Source organism: Fistularia commersonii, chromosome 11 (assembly GCF_037954325.1).
Source record: "Fistularia commersonii isolate RoL2024-O1a breed Wild chromosome 11, RoL_Fcom_v1.0, whole genome shotgun sequence".
NCBI classification, from domain to species: Eukaryota; Metazoa; Chordata; class Actinopteri; order Syngnathiformes; family Fistulariidae; genus Fistularia; species Fistularia commersonii.
This window is the reverse complement of record NC_141294.1, coordinates 17,591,084-17,607,305: the sequence shown is the minus strand read 5'-3', so window position 1 is coordinate 17,607,305 and position 16,222 is coordinate 17,591,084. Positions and strand designations below refer to the sequence as shown.

General features: G+C 51.1%; 2 protein-coding genes across 2 annotated transcripts; both read left to right on the top strand.

Moving 5' to 3' along the window:
- Positions 1 to 88: 88 nt before the first annotated feature.
- On the top strand, positions 89 to 1,374 carry LOC147229845 (uncharacterized). Its single transcript, XM_086155536.1, has 2 exons — positions 89 to 306; positions 427 to 1,374. Exon 2 carries the CDS (start codon positions 440 to 442, stop codon positions 1,022 to 1,024), a length of 585 nt encoding a protein of 194 aa, XP_086011662.1. The 5' UTR covers positions 89 to 306; positions 427 to 439; the 3' UTR covers positions 1,025 to 1,374.
- A 7,279-nt stretch (positions 1,375 to 8,653) lies between these two features.
- On the top strand, positions 8,654 to 13,962 carry crabp2a (cellular retinoic acid binding protein 2, a). Its single transcript, XM_086155940.1, has 4 exons — positions 8,654 to 8,964; positions 11,787 to 11,965; positions 12,351 to 12,467; positions 13,595 to 13,962. The coding sequence occupies exons 1-4, from the start codon at positions 8,880 to 8,882 to the stop codon at positions 13,643 to 13,645; spliced, it is 432 nt and encodes a 143-aa protein (XP_086012066.1). The 5' UTR covers positions 8,654 to 8,879; the 3' UTR covers positions 13,646 to 13,962.
- The last annotated feature ends 2,260 nt before the right edge of the window (positions 13,963 to 16,222 follow it).

Here is a 16,222-nt window from a genome sequence, read left to right as displayed (position 1 = left end):
TAAAGCTCCACCACAACAACCGCAAAAGGTTTCAGACCTTCTCCATGTCTAACCTACCGGAACTCCACTCTGATGCCTGGAAAACAAAGTCCATGGATTCCATGACTTCTTTGTCTCCGCCCACCCCCGGCTCCTCCTTCCTTCTCCTCAGACATGTGTAATAATAGCGTGTGGACGGGGTTATGTAAGGCAGCTGCAGCCCATCCCCCTCCACACACACACACCCCTTCACACACTCACTCACTCACTCGCAGGCCGCCAGCGTGGAAGCCCAGCTGAGAATCCTCCCGCAGAAGAACTTCCGAGGTCTGTAGTTTCTGCGCGTCTCCTCCTTTGCTCCTCCTGTCAGACATGACAGAGGGAAAAGTGAGCCCTTGCATCAGGAAGTCCTTCCTAATCCCGCTCTTGTTCCTGTTCCTCCTCCAGGGTCGGCCTCGACATGGCAGTTTTGGCGCTCATTCTGGTCCTGGTCGCCGCCTGTTTCCCTGCGGCGGGCGCCAAGAACCCTGAGCCCTGCCAGCCGTCAAAGTGGAACAACGGCTACAACACCTTCATCAGGCGGCACGTGCGCGAGGGGATCCCCGCCTCAACGGACCACAACCAGTGGATGGCGTACATCAAGAACAACGGCGGCTGCAGCCGGCCCACGCAGTCCTTCCTGGACCCGTCCGACCTGGAGCGGGTGCGGGCAGTGTGCACCGCCGGCGGCGGCCGGACCCTCCGGGAGAACATGTGCATCAGCGAGGAGCCCTTCTCCTTCGTCACGGTGAGGAGCGAGCCGGGAACCTGCGGCATCAGGAACGTGGTGAAGGAGAAGAAGCACCTGATCCTGGCCTGCGAGGTGCTGGAGAACCAGTGCCTGCCCGTGCACTTCGAGGGGAACCCCGAGAACCTGAAGCCCGGCAACAACGCCAGGGGTTGCCAGGAGAAACGGGCCTCGGACGGAGCCGCCGGCCCCGGGGCCTCCTGGTCCCGCTGCCTGCTGGCTTTCCTCCTCCTGCGTCTCCTCCTCGTCGGGTTTTGATGTTTCAATCCAAAGGAACGGGTCTCCGGCTGAATCGGTGTCTACAGACAGAAAGTGGTGATTGCGGGAACTTTAAAAAAAAAAAAATCCTCATTTGGGGGTTTATTTAGAGTATTATGGTCAAAAAGAATTCAAGGTGGACCTCTGCCAGGTTGCATGTGGTCCACACCCCTGCTCAGGTGTGCTCATACAGGTGCTTCTTGAATGACAGCAATGACGGCGGCCATCTTTTCTCGTAAGTTATTTTATGGTCCTCCTGGCGTACTGTAGAACACAATGAGAAAACTTAGTAAAAACATAAATAACTATAAAAAGTGAAACGATTTGAAATAAATTAGATAGATAAATCAGGGAAAAAAAAGGAAATAAACTTGAAAATTAGCAAAAAAAAAAAAAAAAAACAGGAACAATTAGAATAGGAATCAATTTTTTTTCAGGGACCTTCTCGATACGCATCAATGACATCAATAATACAACTCAATATAGCTTTTTAATTGCGTCCTAGTGATACGACTTTATACCACATTTGTTCTCTAAACTGACTGGTCTGAATGGATCTCCGCTTTGAGCCATAAAAAAGGAGGAAGAGGAAATATGTCAATGATAAAAAATTTTAAACTAAACTAAAATAACGATAGCTAAAAGCAATAAATAAATTAAATCAAAATACAAATAAAATTAATAAATAAGCTGGGAATAAATGGAAATTGAATTGAAAATAAGCTAAAAAAAAGTGGAATAATTCGAAATAATTCATTTTTTCAGGAACCCTTGTGGCACGTATTGGTGACATAGCAGTAGCCGATAATAATTATCAATATTGCTTTTTAATTGTGTTCTAGTGATGATACAACTATATACCACATTTGTTCTGATAACTGACTGGTCTGAATGGACTTAAAGCCTTTATGACTGTGTTATGATTTTATGACGTTGCACTACATAAACCAATTTTTATTTTTGGGGAGGGGTTTGTTTGTTCTCAGGAGTCGCTCCAACGACAATGACTTTCTGTCAAGAACTCCAAACAGGAAGTGGCGGGTGTTTCTGGTTCATTCTGAAAATGTATATTTTCATACCTCAAACAGGGAGCTGCGAAAACACCTTCCTGGTTGTTTACAAGCTTTTGATTTGAGCTCTCTGACTCCCTGCTGTTGAGAGGAGAAAAAAAATAAAACGGAAGATAAAATGCTACCAGTGTGTTTTCCTGTGAACGTCACGGCCGTGTGTGTTAAATGGATTTGTCTTCGGTCTTCAGGGATTAAAAATAATTATCAATGAGATTGTTTTTTATTCTAAAAATAATCTATATTCACATACATATTTTTAAATATTTTCCGATTTGTCTTGTTGCTCGTTTCTCGGATTGTTTCTCGCAGGGGTGCGTCTTGGTCACGTCCTGTTTCCGCTCTCCTTTATTTTTCAAATAAGAGCGTGTTCATGTGCTACTGAGCATTAAAAAAAATACCAAAATGAGACTGGAGACGGTTTTTAACCTGTGCTACGGTTTTGTCTCCTTGGAGGAGATGAAGGAGGAAACCCGTCGTGGTAAAAATACATTTTTAAAAATGGGTTAAATGGCTGGTGGCTGGATTCGACTTCTGCAGGCCAGAAGAACAAACACGGGGAGGAACCGCCCGAATGTGGACAAGCCTGAGCAGCTTTCCACTGAGGACACACACACATACACACACACACACACTGATGAGTCGCAGTAAGAGTGTGTAACTGCGCAGGCGCGGAGATCTCCACGAGGGGGAACAAAAATATGGAGCTGCAATGTCTCTTTTCCGCCAGGAGATGACAGAAGAGCTCTTCGTCCTTCCCGTGAAAATGTTAAATATGAACATTTTAATACATTTGTCATCTTTAAGTGAGCAATTCATGGGGATGATAACTCAAACGCCCTGATTGTTACATTTCCTTTTCCCAGCCATCGTTCCTTCCTGTAGGGTCAAAATCGGCTTTATGGACAATTTCTCATAGACGAATCCAGAAGACTTTTCTAACTTTCCAAGAGTGACATGAAATTTAGCAAATAAAAACAGAGTGCACGAAAATTAAACAAACAATCAACATGAAACAATAAAGTTTGAAGTGCGCGCAGATACAATCTACCGGTACTGGTTTCTGCAAACACATGCAGGGGGTTCAGTGGAGACCCTGCACTGTCCAGACGTGCACATCTATATGCGACTCTGTGATGGAACGGGCCGCGGTATAGATAAAAAATGAATGAACCCCCCCTTCCCTCTACCTCCGGGGGCCCGAGGCCACATCATAAGACAGAAAAAAAAAAAAAAGAAAATCACATGACATACTTGAATGTAACGCCGCTTCCCATCCATGCCCAGGGGGCGGCGAGGGCGGGGCGGGGGGGAGTCTGCCCTAGTCAGCAGGGTAGAAAACAATAAAACGCATAGATACACGGCCGTTCTCACTGGGGTCACCCCTCAATCACCAGCACCGTTTAATCCTCCTCACGCGTCGATCGATAATCAATAATCTCAATATTATTTCGGTCCGATAACATGAACCCCTACCAGAGTCCGGGGGCGGTGCGGACAGTAACAAAAAGCAGGGGTTGACCTCCAGCAAACTGCATGGCCATACCTAGTCCATGACATCATAGTGACACACACACACACACACACACGGCAACTGCTGACACACACAACCACACACACACACACAGGGCCGCCACCGAGGAAAAAAAAGCAAATGCGAGCAGCAAGCAATCGTTGACTCTGTGCTAGAGAGGAAAAAGCAGGAGAATAAAAGAATGAGTGCGGAGTGAGAGGTGGTGGGACGTGAGGAGGAGGAGGAAGGAGAGGATGGGCTGCACTTTAATTGAACTTTTTTTATCGGGAAAAACACGAGGAGGTGATGGAAACCCGTGATTGTTCCCCCTCCTCCTCCTCCTCCTCCTCTTTCTCCTGTTGTCCTTCACCTTCCCGCCCAACGCGATGGCAATCCGCCGTTGTTTGGGGCCTCGCACAATGGCGTTTTACGGCGCCGCGGCACCTCTGATGGGCCGCCATTAAAACCGCAGGTGGCGTCGCGACGGCGGTCAAACGGCTAAAAGCCAGACGGCGCTCCGGGGGCTGATGGGGAAAGAAAAACCTTCACATCAAAGTGCTTGAAATCATCATTAATAAAGCGTTATTGAGGTGTTATAAGCTGGTTATTACACTACAATGTGTTGAAAAATGTAAAAATCATGCTTACGAAATCTGGACTATTACTTATTAAATATCTACGACTGCAAAAGTTGTGTTTTTTTTACCACCTTGTCATTCCTTTTTTTTTTTTAATAGTTTCTTTAAAATTATATGTTGTGTATATGTATATGTCTATGGTATCCTCGAATGTTGAGTAAGGCGCCTCAAATAATATGCATTATTATCATCATTATCAGTTTTCAATGTGCCTGATTAACTTTGTTCACGTTTCATTAATAATAATGACTTGATTAAAAGTTATTTTCTCCCCTTTGACATTACTACCGCATCTTACGTGGTGTTAATAGTTGCTTATTAGCGATTAACTAATGTTCTTTACAAGCACCATGTTATAAAAGCTGACCGTGTCTGGGGGTTTTCTTGTTTTTTTTTTTTTCGCTTCTGGGTCGGAGAAACAAACGAGCACGATAATTAAAACCACAGGGGCTCCGGGGGGAATTGAAGTTCAGGGGAAGAGAGTGCAAGGATTTTCCAACTTCATTGTTTGAAAATAATCCTCATAATAAAAAGACCAAGGCAATGTTTTTGATCATATCCATCCTAAAACACACACACACACACACACACACACACACACACAGACTAGCGGTGGTGAACTTGCTTCATTTTGTGGAAATCAGTCAGTGAACTGGTTCACTCGAATCATTTGACTCGGTGGTGTTTCTGGTAAGTCTGCCGACTTGAGTCAAAAGAATCGGTTCACCCGAATCATCTGATTCAGTAGATTTTGCGGAGGGTCTGCTGGTCAGTGAACCAGTTCACCCAAATCATCTGATTCAGTGGTGTTTCCCCATGAATCTTCTGATTCGAGTCAACGAACCGGTTCACCCGAATCGTCCGATTCAGTCGTTTTTCCGGTGATTCCGCAGAAAAGTCATGTGATTCGGTAGCGCTTCAAGTGAGTTGGCTGATTCGAGTCGGTGAACCAGTTCAAATGAATCATCCAAGTCACTGGTCCAGTTTCTGGCGACCAGAGAACTCATGGACTCCAGGGTTAATAGAGTCCTCGGACTCGTGATGCAGTGTAAAGATTCAAATCTTTGACCTGGGTCATTCAGGAACCGCCCAGCTCTACTCGTAACCTCCTTGATGTTCATGAGAAGGGCCACAAAAGTGAACGAGAACATTGCAAACATGGTTTTTTATATTATTTCCTGCAATGATGCTGACCGCCCTCTGACCGGGGGCACAACGGGGGTCTCAAGAGAAAGATTTAATTCCTGGTATTGTTGTCTGCCGTTTCCAGTGGCTTCCTCTGAGGCCAAAGGCCGCTGATAATGACTTCCAGGAGTCAGTGAGGGGTGAGGGTGGGGGTCAAGTTCACATCTGGACTGGCGGTGTTATGGGCTGAGCCGTCTCGCTGGGGGGGGGGGGGGGGGGGGGCTATGATTTTATTCCAAGCTTCTTATTGCAAGAGGAACGAGATATGATAAGTGCTCGTAAAACTACTGCTGCACTTTGAATTTCACAGTACTTGTGGGGTTGATGTATATGTACATCTGGAACCGGAGACTTTGGTCACAAGAGGTCAAAGGTCAGATGCGCTGTGGAATGTCCCCGGTTGAAAACCCGAACTCGAGTTTGCTGTTTTTTTTTTTTTTTTTTGTCCCGCGCCCTCAGATAAGGAAGGTTTCCAGGGCGACGGGAGCGGGAAACAGGAAGTGGTGACATGTTGTGTCACGGCCACGCTGATAGCGGTTGCTAGATGATTGGGCGGGGAAGGAGGGCAACAGAAGGGGGCGCTAATCGATGCGCGTCTCCCGGATAAACGTGAACCCCCAAAATGTGCATCTTAATGCGAGCAGGTGTGGTGGGACTTTGTCACCATGGCAACAAAGGCCACTGCAAGAATTCAGATGTCACAACAAGTGGATCCAGACTCCTCATCCATCTCGAATTCTGAGTAACCGTGGCGACACAAGACGACTCCTCCCCCCTCCTCCGCCCCCCACGCCGGTGTCGTCTCCTCTGGCGAAAGTGCACGTGTGTGGCGTGCCGACAACGTGCTCGGGTTGAAGGAAACACACCGGAGAGGAGATAAAGTTGGCAACGCGGGAGCAAACCTACACCCTCACCTGTCCGCCGGCGTCTCTCCCCCTCCATCCCTCCATCCCTCCATCTCCTGACTCAGTCCGTATCCTTTTCTCCACAACAATTGAGCTCTCACTTTCTCCCCCCCCCCCCCCCCCCTCCGTCCCCACACCTCCACCTCCACCCTTTTTTCAGTCCTTCTCTTCTTCCAAACGCTCTTGAGGAATGTGTCAGAGCGCCGGCAACAAAGGAACAAAAGCTTGCCGGGAGGAGGAGGAGGAGGAGGGAAAGTTGTGTGAGGTAAGCGGAGCATGGTCGAATGGCTCTGAATGCCGAGCGGCGCTTTGTCATCACGTGCTGACACGGAGCATCACACACACACACATTTTGGACCTCTTCTTTGAAGCGGCACGCACACAAAGTGGGCGAGGCCTTTTTTTTTTAGGGGGGCGGCGGCGCCCTTTGATGCATCATGGTAACATGCAAATCTCCGCCGAAGATGAATTTCCCCCCCCCGAACCCTGTGAGACACTGCTCCATTGTTACCTTTGTGTTTGCATCAGTCACTTTCAAACGGCGGCCATGATGGATCCCCACCCCGGGTCCGGACCCCCGACGCCCCTCCCAGGTCCGAACAGACCACCGCAGCTGCAGAACTCACACCAAGTAGTGTGATGTCATATCTAACACTATTATATGTATTATCGTATATATATATAGAGGGAGACCCTTCTGTTGTGAGTCTCTCTCCCCACACATAAAAAAAATCAATTAATAATGAATGAGAATTAATCGCAATTGATCGTAATGAATCCACAGCCGCCACGTAACGAACCTAATGGATTTTTTGCAACCAGTCGACAGCACTAATATGTATATTAATTCAATCGTCATCCATCACACCTCTTCCGCAGGCCTATTCCGGAGCCCATCCTGGCTCTGATTGGATAAGAGGAGGGCTCTAATTCATCCTCTCATTCACGTGCCATCTACATCCTGTTTGAACCGGAAATGGGCCAATGATGAAGGGACTGATGGGGAAAAGGGAAGAGAAGGTGAGAAAAATCGTTTGCATGATGTTTCCTCGTCGGGCGCTGCAACGGAAAATAGACCGGATGAATTCAAACACACCTGGCGAGGGTCGCCATTGTCCGGCCGGGTTAAAGAGTGACAGGCAGTGGAGAGGGGCTGAGGAGGTGTGTGTGTGTGTGTGTGTGTGTGTGTGTGTGTGTGTGTGTGTGTGTGTGTGTGTGTGAGAGAGAGAGAGAAAGATAGAGAGAGAGACGCGCGCAGGTCCGTGCGTAAAATAGCAAGTTAACGCTTTAAAAACGTGAAGTCTATATTCTAACATTCGAGTGAGGTGAATGTAAGGTAGTGTGTGTGTGTGTGTGTGTGTGTGTGTGTGTGTGTGTGAGAGAGAAAGATAGAGAGAGAGACGCGCGCAGGTCCGTGCGTAAAATAGCAAGTTAACGCTTTAAAAACGTGAAGTCTATATTCTAATATTCGAGTGAGGTGAATGTAAGGTAGTGTGTGTGTGTGTGTGTGTGTGTGTGTGTGTGTGCATCGGGGGGGTCAACTTCTCCCCCCCACCCCCTCCACCCCGCTAATTCGCCGTGTAGCTCCCCGGACGGCATCATCCATCAAGAGTCAATCGTTAACGTCGGCTTTGTCCCGTTGCCATCCATCATCAGCGCGTGCGTGCATGCGTGAATGCCGTTTGTGTGCGTGCGTGTGTTCATGCGCGTGCATTCGACCCCCCCCCCCACACACACACACACACATCGGCCTGTGTGACGCGCTGCTCCAAATGGGACCCCCAGCTTCCTCCTCGCTTCCGTCGGAGCCGCTGTGTGTGTGTGTGTGTGTGTGTGTGTGTGTGTGTGTGTGTGTATGTGCGCGCGCGCAGGGGGTTAGGGGGGCGACCTCCATCTTATTTTAATCTGTCAGGAACCGCTCCCCACACCCAGAAGCTGCTATATCCCGTTACCACCGCTTTTATTTTTATGACCGCGCTCCGTGGAGGGCAGGACACGTGTGTGTGTGTGTGTGTGTGTGTGTGTGTGTGTGTGTGTTGATGAACTTGGCCTCGCCCCCCCATCCCGAGCCCTCCATCCCAGACCCGCAGGTCGACCTCCTTCCGGTTCCAGCGGCGTCAAAGCGCAAAACTGATATCCGGTTCCGCTCCAACCTTTGGGGGGGGGCGCTTGCGGCCCGGCGCCCTTCCGTCCCGCGGGGAGGGCGGGGTCTCGTCTGCCCCGTCTTTTTATGAGATGGAGTGGGGAGAGAGAGAGGGGGGGGGGGGCGTGTCCGCGCGTAACGAGTGGGCGTGCACGCGTCCATAAACGGGCGGCGTCGCCCGGCGCGTCCGCACACTCCGGGACTGGGAACCGCGGCGGGCCGCCAAGCATCGCGGGAACGGCGCACGGATCACCGCGGGGTCGCAGGAAACGGGCGGGCAGGCAGGCGCGCCCACGGCACCGGGTTGTACGGACGCACGCTGCGCGCGCCGGGGCTGCACCACTTGGACCGGATCGTCACGCACACGCACGCGCACGCAGGGTCCCCGAATCCGGTCTCCCGACATGGAGCAACGCAAGATCCCGGACTTCGCCGGCACCTGGGAGATGAAGAGTTCGGAGAACTTCGAGGAGCTGCTGAAGGCGCTGGGTGAGCGTGCGCTCCGCGTGTTTACCTGTTCGATCACCTGTTCGATGACTTGAACTTCCGTGCTCGTGCACGTGCACGCGCAGGCGGATAACCCCGCGCAAGCGCCGCTCCCGCAGGGGATCCGACGCTCCGACTCGTATTCCGAGCCCATTTCCCTTCCCGCCCTCCCTGCCTCCACGCATTCTGGGTCAGACCGCGGCGTGTCCGTGCGCCGGCGTGGGCGTGGGCAGGGGGTCTTTGTCATCCCACGCCAGACCCCCCAAACCCAGTACTTGGCCCCCGGCCACCCCCTCAACCTCCCTTTGGCCTCCTCCTCTAACACAATGGAGACAAACGGCGGCGCATCTGTCCGTGTCACGGCGTCAGTGTGGGTGTGTGTGTATGCATGCGTGTGTGTGTGTGTGTTTGCGCGCGCTGGACACGCACGTTACAGTGCGCGGGGATAATCGCGACGTTATCGGAACTGACAGAATAGCGCACAATAATACCAAACATTAAGAGAGAGAGAAAGAAGAAAAAAAAAACACCTGCTGCTGAGACTTTTGTTTCCGCGTCTGCGCGCACGGTGGTGTCTGCGAACGCACGCGCGTGCGTGCGTGCCCGTCAACCCATTTGCCGCTCGGAGAGATGAGCGCGTCCAATAGCATTCGCTCATTCCTCTCGCGCGCACACGCATCCTAATTGCGCCGACCACCACGCGGGTGCGCACGCAGCGGGCGGGCGCGCGCCCCATCTCGTGGCTTGAACTCGGATCATGCAGGAAGTGAAGGTCGCACGCATGTCCGTGGATACCCGACGTGATGCAAATCCAACAATTTAATCCCAATTCAAATCGATCAGACCCCAATCTAATCACAATCCATCCCTAATCTAATCCCGATCTGAAACCCGGTGTCATCCCATCGTCACCATTGAATCCCGATCCAATCCCAGTTTGATCACAATCTGATCCCGATCTTATTCCAACCTGTTCCCAAAATAATCCCGGTGTGATCCCAATCCAGCAATAATGCAATCCCAATCTGAGCATTGTTTTATCCTAATCTGAAAACGATCCTGTCAAATCTGATCCCAACCTAGTCAAAATCTATTCCTGATACAATCTCAATCTGATTTCTGTATAATCCCAATCTGATCCCTATAGAAACCTAACATGATCCCAAAACAATCCCCCATCTGAACCCATATCCAACAACAATCCAATCTCAATCTCATCTCAAACTAATTCCAAAAGTACTGTTATCAAATCCCAATCCAACAACAATCTAATCCTAATGAGATCCCAATCTGAGGACAACACAAACTGAACCCAGTCTTTCCCTAATCTAATCCCGGTGCGATCCCAATCTGATTCCAATCTACTCCTAATCCCGTCCCCAAACCTCAGTCCAAAAAACCTAGACGATCCACCCTTCCTTCCCTCGGAGGCCCAAGTGCAGCTGGACGGGGCCTGTCAGCACCTTCCTCCTCCTCCTCCTCCTCCTCCTCCTCCTTCCATGGTCCTCCAACCCCCTGCAGATCTTTTGTGTCCTCCAGGAAGCCCTCGCCCACCTGCGGTCGCCACTCGCCCTTATTCCGGACCAATTAACGGCGCCTCCCTGTTTTTTTTCCCTGGCGATAAAGCCGTAATGGCGCCGCTGGATTTGCACGCCGGTGACGAGGTAGAGACGATGACATCACAGGAAGTGCGTGATGGCGGTACGGACGGACGGACGCGTGTCCTCGCGGGGGCGACGGCTCGATGAGGCGGTGACGATGATGTGCGCACGTGCGTGTTGAGTGACCGTGCATTTCAGAGTGTGTATATATTTACCCTCGTTGACAGGTGGGAATGTGCCAGAGGTGAGAAGTGTGAAACTCAAACTCGGAGGAAGATGCACGCAGGCGCACACACACACACACACACACACACACACACACACACACACACTTTGGACAGAGATCTTCACACACCACATGCAGACCACCACCCCACGTCTGTCCCCCCCCCCCCACGTCTGCTCCTCGCTCCCATCAAGTCAGCAGAATTTATCATTGAGTCATTTTTTGTGTGTGTGTGTGTGGGGGGGGGGGGTGATGCGTTCAAGGACCTGCTGAGACTGCAGGAATTCACAGCAACGGAAAAAAAAATCATTTCTGAGTCATTTTACTTTAGACCTCCAACTTTTTTTCTCTCTCTCTCTCTCTCTCTCTTTCTCTCTCACTCAGTTCCTGTACCACACACACACACACACACACACACACACACACACACACACACACACACACACACGCGCAGCCCCTTTGTGTCTACCCCACAGAGAGATTGTGGAAGATCAGGAGAATAATGCCAGCCACCTGGCAGAAAGCACAGACCACAAGTGCGCGTGTGTGTGTTTGTGTGTGTGTGTGTGTGTGTGTGTCACAGTGATTTAGTCCAGGGGGAATGCAGATGTGCTGGCCACACTTTGTCTCATGACCTCATTGTTTCCTCTATCAGCATTAATGAGCAGGGGGGGGGGGGGCTCCCTGTTGACTGGGTGCACACAAACCGGAGCCAACCCGCACGCACACACACACACACACACACACACACACAAACACACGGCTTAAGGTGTGTGTGGTTTGGCACCCTTTTCTGGGGTGGCTGAAAAACCGAGCCGCTCTCCCGCCCCGACCTCACCCATGTAATGCGCTGGAGTGAAAAAAAAACATTTATCCACGGTGTGTTTGTGCAGGAGTGTGTTTACACTCATTGTCCTTTATCTGAACCTCACGTGCGCACTTGCCAGCTCTTGTCTGATTTGTGTGTGTGTGTGTGTGTGGGGGCGGGGGTTTTCCAGGAGTAAACATGATGCTGCGTAAGATCGCAGTGAAGGCGGCCTCCAAGCCCATGGTGGAGATCACACAGGACGGAGAGACGCTGTCCATCAAGACCTCTACGTCAGTGCGGACCACCCACATCACCTTCACCGTGGGGCAGGAGTTCAACGAGACCACGGTGGACGGCCGTCCATGCACGGTACACACACACACACACACACACAGAGGCGTGGCGTGGCGCTGTCTCCATTACATCAACCTATTTGATTTGGCCTTCTGTCATATTTGGACTGATAGCATCTCCAGCCCCTCCCTCTATCTCTGGAGGCCTATCAGGCTTCACTCTCTTCGCACTCTCTTCGCCCGCTCCCTCCCTCCGGTCCCTTATGGGTTTGCCCCGCCCACTCCCCGTGGAAGGCTTGTGTTTTGCCGTCTCCAAAGCAAACAACCGGCCGGGGCTTCGTCCCCGCAGATGACGTCCTCTGCAGGACGTCGTCGCCCGTTGCTGCCGATGACCTCCGGCCTGACCCGCCGTCTGCACCTCCACCCGCGCTAACCCCCCCACCCCCCTCCTCTGAATGCAGAGCTTCCCGCAGTGGGAGACGGACAGCAAGATCAGCTGCGAGCAAACCCTGCAGAAGGGCGAGGGGCCGAAGACCTCCTGGACCCGCGAGATGACCAACGACGGCAAGCTGATCCTGGTGAGTGACCCCGACCGCCATTTCGTTTTGTGGGGTTTGAATATTGGAGGGGTCATGTGATCGAAGAGTACTGAAGATAGAATCAGGACAAAATGGCCAACCGGTGTTAGTTTCTCTGGAGGGGCGAGATCGCCTCGTTTTTGAACGATGAGTCCGATGCGGGAGAGTGAAAACAAACAATAGGTTGCCGTGGGAACAGAGAAAGCGATGGAAAGAAAGGAGGAACAAGATGTCGAAACAGGAGCCGAGTGACTTTGAGCTCAACACACCTGATACTTAGCAAAAGCTAATGCGGGTATCTCGCCAGAGCCCTCGCCATCCCCATATAAGGAGATTCTGAAGAGTTTCCACACTTATTAATGATCTAAAACGGCTTCAAGGTTGCACAACACGCACACACATCCACACACACACCGGCTGAGCTCTGGGGAAGCTGAATTCTTTCCCCGTAACTCTTGACAGATCATGTCAGGTGACGTCAGAGACGCCGCCCTCGGCCGCAGCTGCAGCCGGACTCGCCGGGAAATAAAAATCCAAACGCGCAGGCATTAAAAAGACCCGCATCGGTCCCACGCCGACGGGCTCTGGTTGCATGCTGGTCGAACCAGACTTGCGTGCGGAGAGGGGGCAGCCACGCATCCGCCTCTTCCAAGTGTTAACGTGTTAGCGAGCGCCCCCGTAAACAAAAAAACGGTTCGATACAAGGTGCCCAGAATGGGTCAATGTGGATTCGGAGGCTGCAGTTTCAGAGCCACGTTGGTGTCCGATTCTCAACCACCGACCCCAAGTGCAGTCCAACCAGGATGAGACCAGAACCGAATTGTTGATCTGCATGGATTCCACCTGCTAATATCACTTTTTTTTTAAAAAAAAGAAATGAATCCAAAAGGTAAATCCAGCACTTTGGGCGACTGCATCATCACAGGGTTAAGTTTCATCTGACACATGTTAGCGGAGGAGGCGACAAGCTGAATAGCGCGAATGTTAGCAACGCTACCACGATTTAGAAACACGCCAAACGCCTTTGCGGCAATGGAGGCTGCAGGGGGCGCTCTTGTGCACGTGGGTTGGGAGGTGTTTGGCGTGAACCTAGCCTCAAAAGCTCCATCTTTTCCCTTTCCTTTCAGACCATGAGCGCGGACGATGTGGTCTGCACCCGGGTGTATGAGCGGCAATGAACGACCACGAGCACTTCTCACTTTTTCCTCCCTCCGCCCCTCCCGCCTTGACCCCGCCCCTCTGGACAGCGGCATCTCTCATCTCGCCGACATAGCTCCTCCTCCGGGATCCGTCGCCTCCGAGCTCCAGCCCTGACCAGCCGTGGGCCTTCACAGCAGGAGCCTCGCCTGTTTGACATGCATCGCTCATTTGGCGGTTGTGTGTCTGTGTGTGTGAGTGCGTGTGGATGCGCCACCTCACAAGTTAACCCGCTGTGTCCATGTTTCCGTCCTTACTGTTCCCTCCCCACCATATAAACGACTTTTTTTTTATTCTACCCCACGCTATTTTGTATTTATTACGACGCTCGGGAGGAGGCGGAGCCTAATCCGGCGTCTGCTTTGTGCATTGGGGAAGGATCTCCGATGGTTGTTCAGTGACGGGTTGCCCTGGAAACGGCACCCCAGGGACCTGTCCCGGCCCCCTCCAGCCGGCGGGTTCTATGTTTTGCGGCTGCAGAACCCATTTATTTTCGTCCGTCCGTCAGCTGTTCTGCAACTAGAATAACTTGTCTGTTCCTTCCCTTCTTCCCTCCCTCCCTCCCTCCCTCCGCCCCCCCGTCACTCATCTCTTTGCCACTCACCCCCCTCCTGCACACCCACTCCCCCGTCTCGACCTCGATATATCAAGGCTGCAAATATTTCCACTCTGCCCCCCTTCCTTTTCCTCTTCTTCTATCTTCACCCCTTTTATTGCACATTTCATATGGTCCACATCAACCCCCCCCCCGCCATGAGAGAGAAGGCACAGCTGGCCTCGTCAAGGAAACTTTTTGAGTTCGTTTCACGAAAGGAGTCGGTCTGGAGGAATCGTTCGAAGGAATCGTTTAGCAGAAGATATAAGGGGCCAGTTCGTCAGTAACTCCCAGGCTTGCCGCGTCAATCAACATGCCACGTTTCATGTTTTTCGAAACATGCTGCCTCGGCTAAAAATATCAGAATACCAATTTATTCAATTTAACACTTTCTATACCGATCCTGGACATCCCAAAACACATCAGATCTGAGCTCCACGCAGGGCTCCATCAGTCACAGGTGAGCCTGTCGCCATAGCAACCAGAGTGACCAGTGGTGAAATCCCCCCCCCACCCCTTTTTTTTTTTTTTTTACATTTTTAATTTTTTTTTCAATTAAACTGGTCTGCGTGAGTGGGCGGGGCCACGGCTGCAGGAAATACCAATCGGATTACAGAGTACGGCTGATTGACAGCAGATGTGCTTAACAAGGAGCCAGTTGTTAGGGGACCTGGGAAAAAAAATTGAGGTGGATGAAGATGGATGACCCTTCTGACACACACACACACACACACACACACACACACACACACACACACACACACACACACCTAGATAGCAGAGGTATTTAGTGATGCTAAAAACTGCTTTCTTTCCTCCTCCCGTTCTTTGCCCTGCAGCTGCACGTAGTTACAGTGTGACCCCAATAAAGCCCCCGCCCCCTGCTCCCCGCCACCTCCTGCCCCAATAAAAGGGATAAATAACTACCCCTCCCACTCTGTTTATTACCCCCTGGGGCAGTAAAAAAGCAGCTGTCTGGCCCCCTTCAAAACGCCCGGCCCGCACCGGACCCCCGTAAAACACACACACACACCTTTGCATACCAAACTAAAAACACACATTCGGGGAAGGCGGGGGGGGGGGGGATCCGGCCACGCCGCCGCTCGACCTGGAGGTGAACACACAAACCGTGTGGTGTGAAAAGGGGCCGGAAATTCCACAAAGATGTTCGACGGCAAGAAGAAGAAGAACCCTTTTCAAGGGAAAATCAAGGTAACCAGAGGTGCTTGGGACAAGGTTTGATTGACAGGTGGACTGATGGGGTGGCAACCTGGGAATCTGCGGTAATTTCCCATAAAACTGATGACAACCAACGACAGCTATCGGAGGAAAATAAAACAAAAAAAACTACAATAGGAATAACTTAAAAGAAACTACAAAATAAACCAGGAAGTGACCTTGGAAGCAGGAACGAGATTTCAGACAGAGAGCTTCCAGCAACACGGGGAGTGACGGAGTGCTGCGCACTCCTTTGGGGGGGCGGAGGAGGAGGTGCAGTGACAGATGATTTACATGCTTGGAGGAGGAGGAGGAGGGTCTGTGACAGAGCGGCATGATGGGTGATTTGTGAACTGGCTAGAGCAATTACTGCATCACAGGTCAAGTGCGCCTGTGTGTGTGTGTGTGTATGAATGTGAAGACACCCCCCTCCATCCTCTGGCTATGAAAGATGAAAGTAATCAACGCCTGGGACGGGTGTGAGAAGAGGAGGGAGGATTCAGAACGATGGAATCAGAAGAGGAAGAAGAGGAAGAACTTACCTGGAGATCAGAGGAGAGCTCAGAAACACCACGCATTTAGTAGAAGAAAGAAAACTGTACTGACTGTACACACACACACACACACACCTGCGCAATCTGCTAGCTCACAGTCACACGCAATCAGACCACACACACACACACACTCATAGCCCCAGGCCTCTTGTAAAACACTGGTCTAGAGGATTATTCACAAGGTCATACCA

What these genes read in the sequence shown, in the direction of transcription:
- LOC147229845 (XM_086155536.1), top strand. Translation starts at nt 440, where the DNA reads ATGGCAGTTTTGGCGCTCATTCTGGTCCTGGTCGCCGCCTGTTTCCCT.
- crabp2a (XM_086155940.1), top strand. Translation starts at nt 8,880, where the DNA reads ATGGAGCAACGCAAGATCCCGGACTTCGCCGGCACCTGGGAGATGAAG. An exon ending in GGAGCTGCTGAAGGCGCTGG is followed by an intron (nt 8,965 to 11,786) that starts GTGAGCGTGCGC and finishes GGGGTTTTCCAG; the next exon opens with GAGTAAACATGATGCTGCGT. An exon ending in ACGACGGCAAGCTGATCCTG is followed by an intron (nt 12,468 to 13,594) that starts GTGAGTGACCCC and finishes CTTTCCTTTCAG; the next exon opens with ACCATGAGCGCGGACGATGT.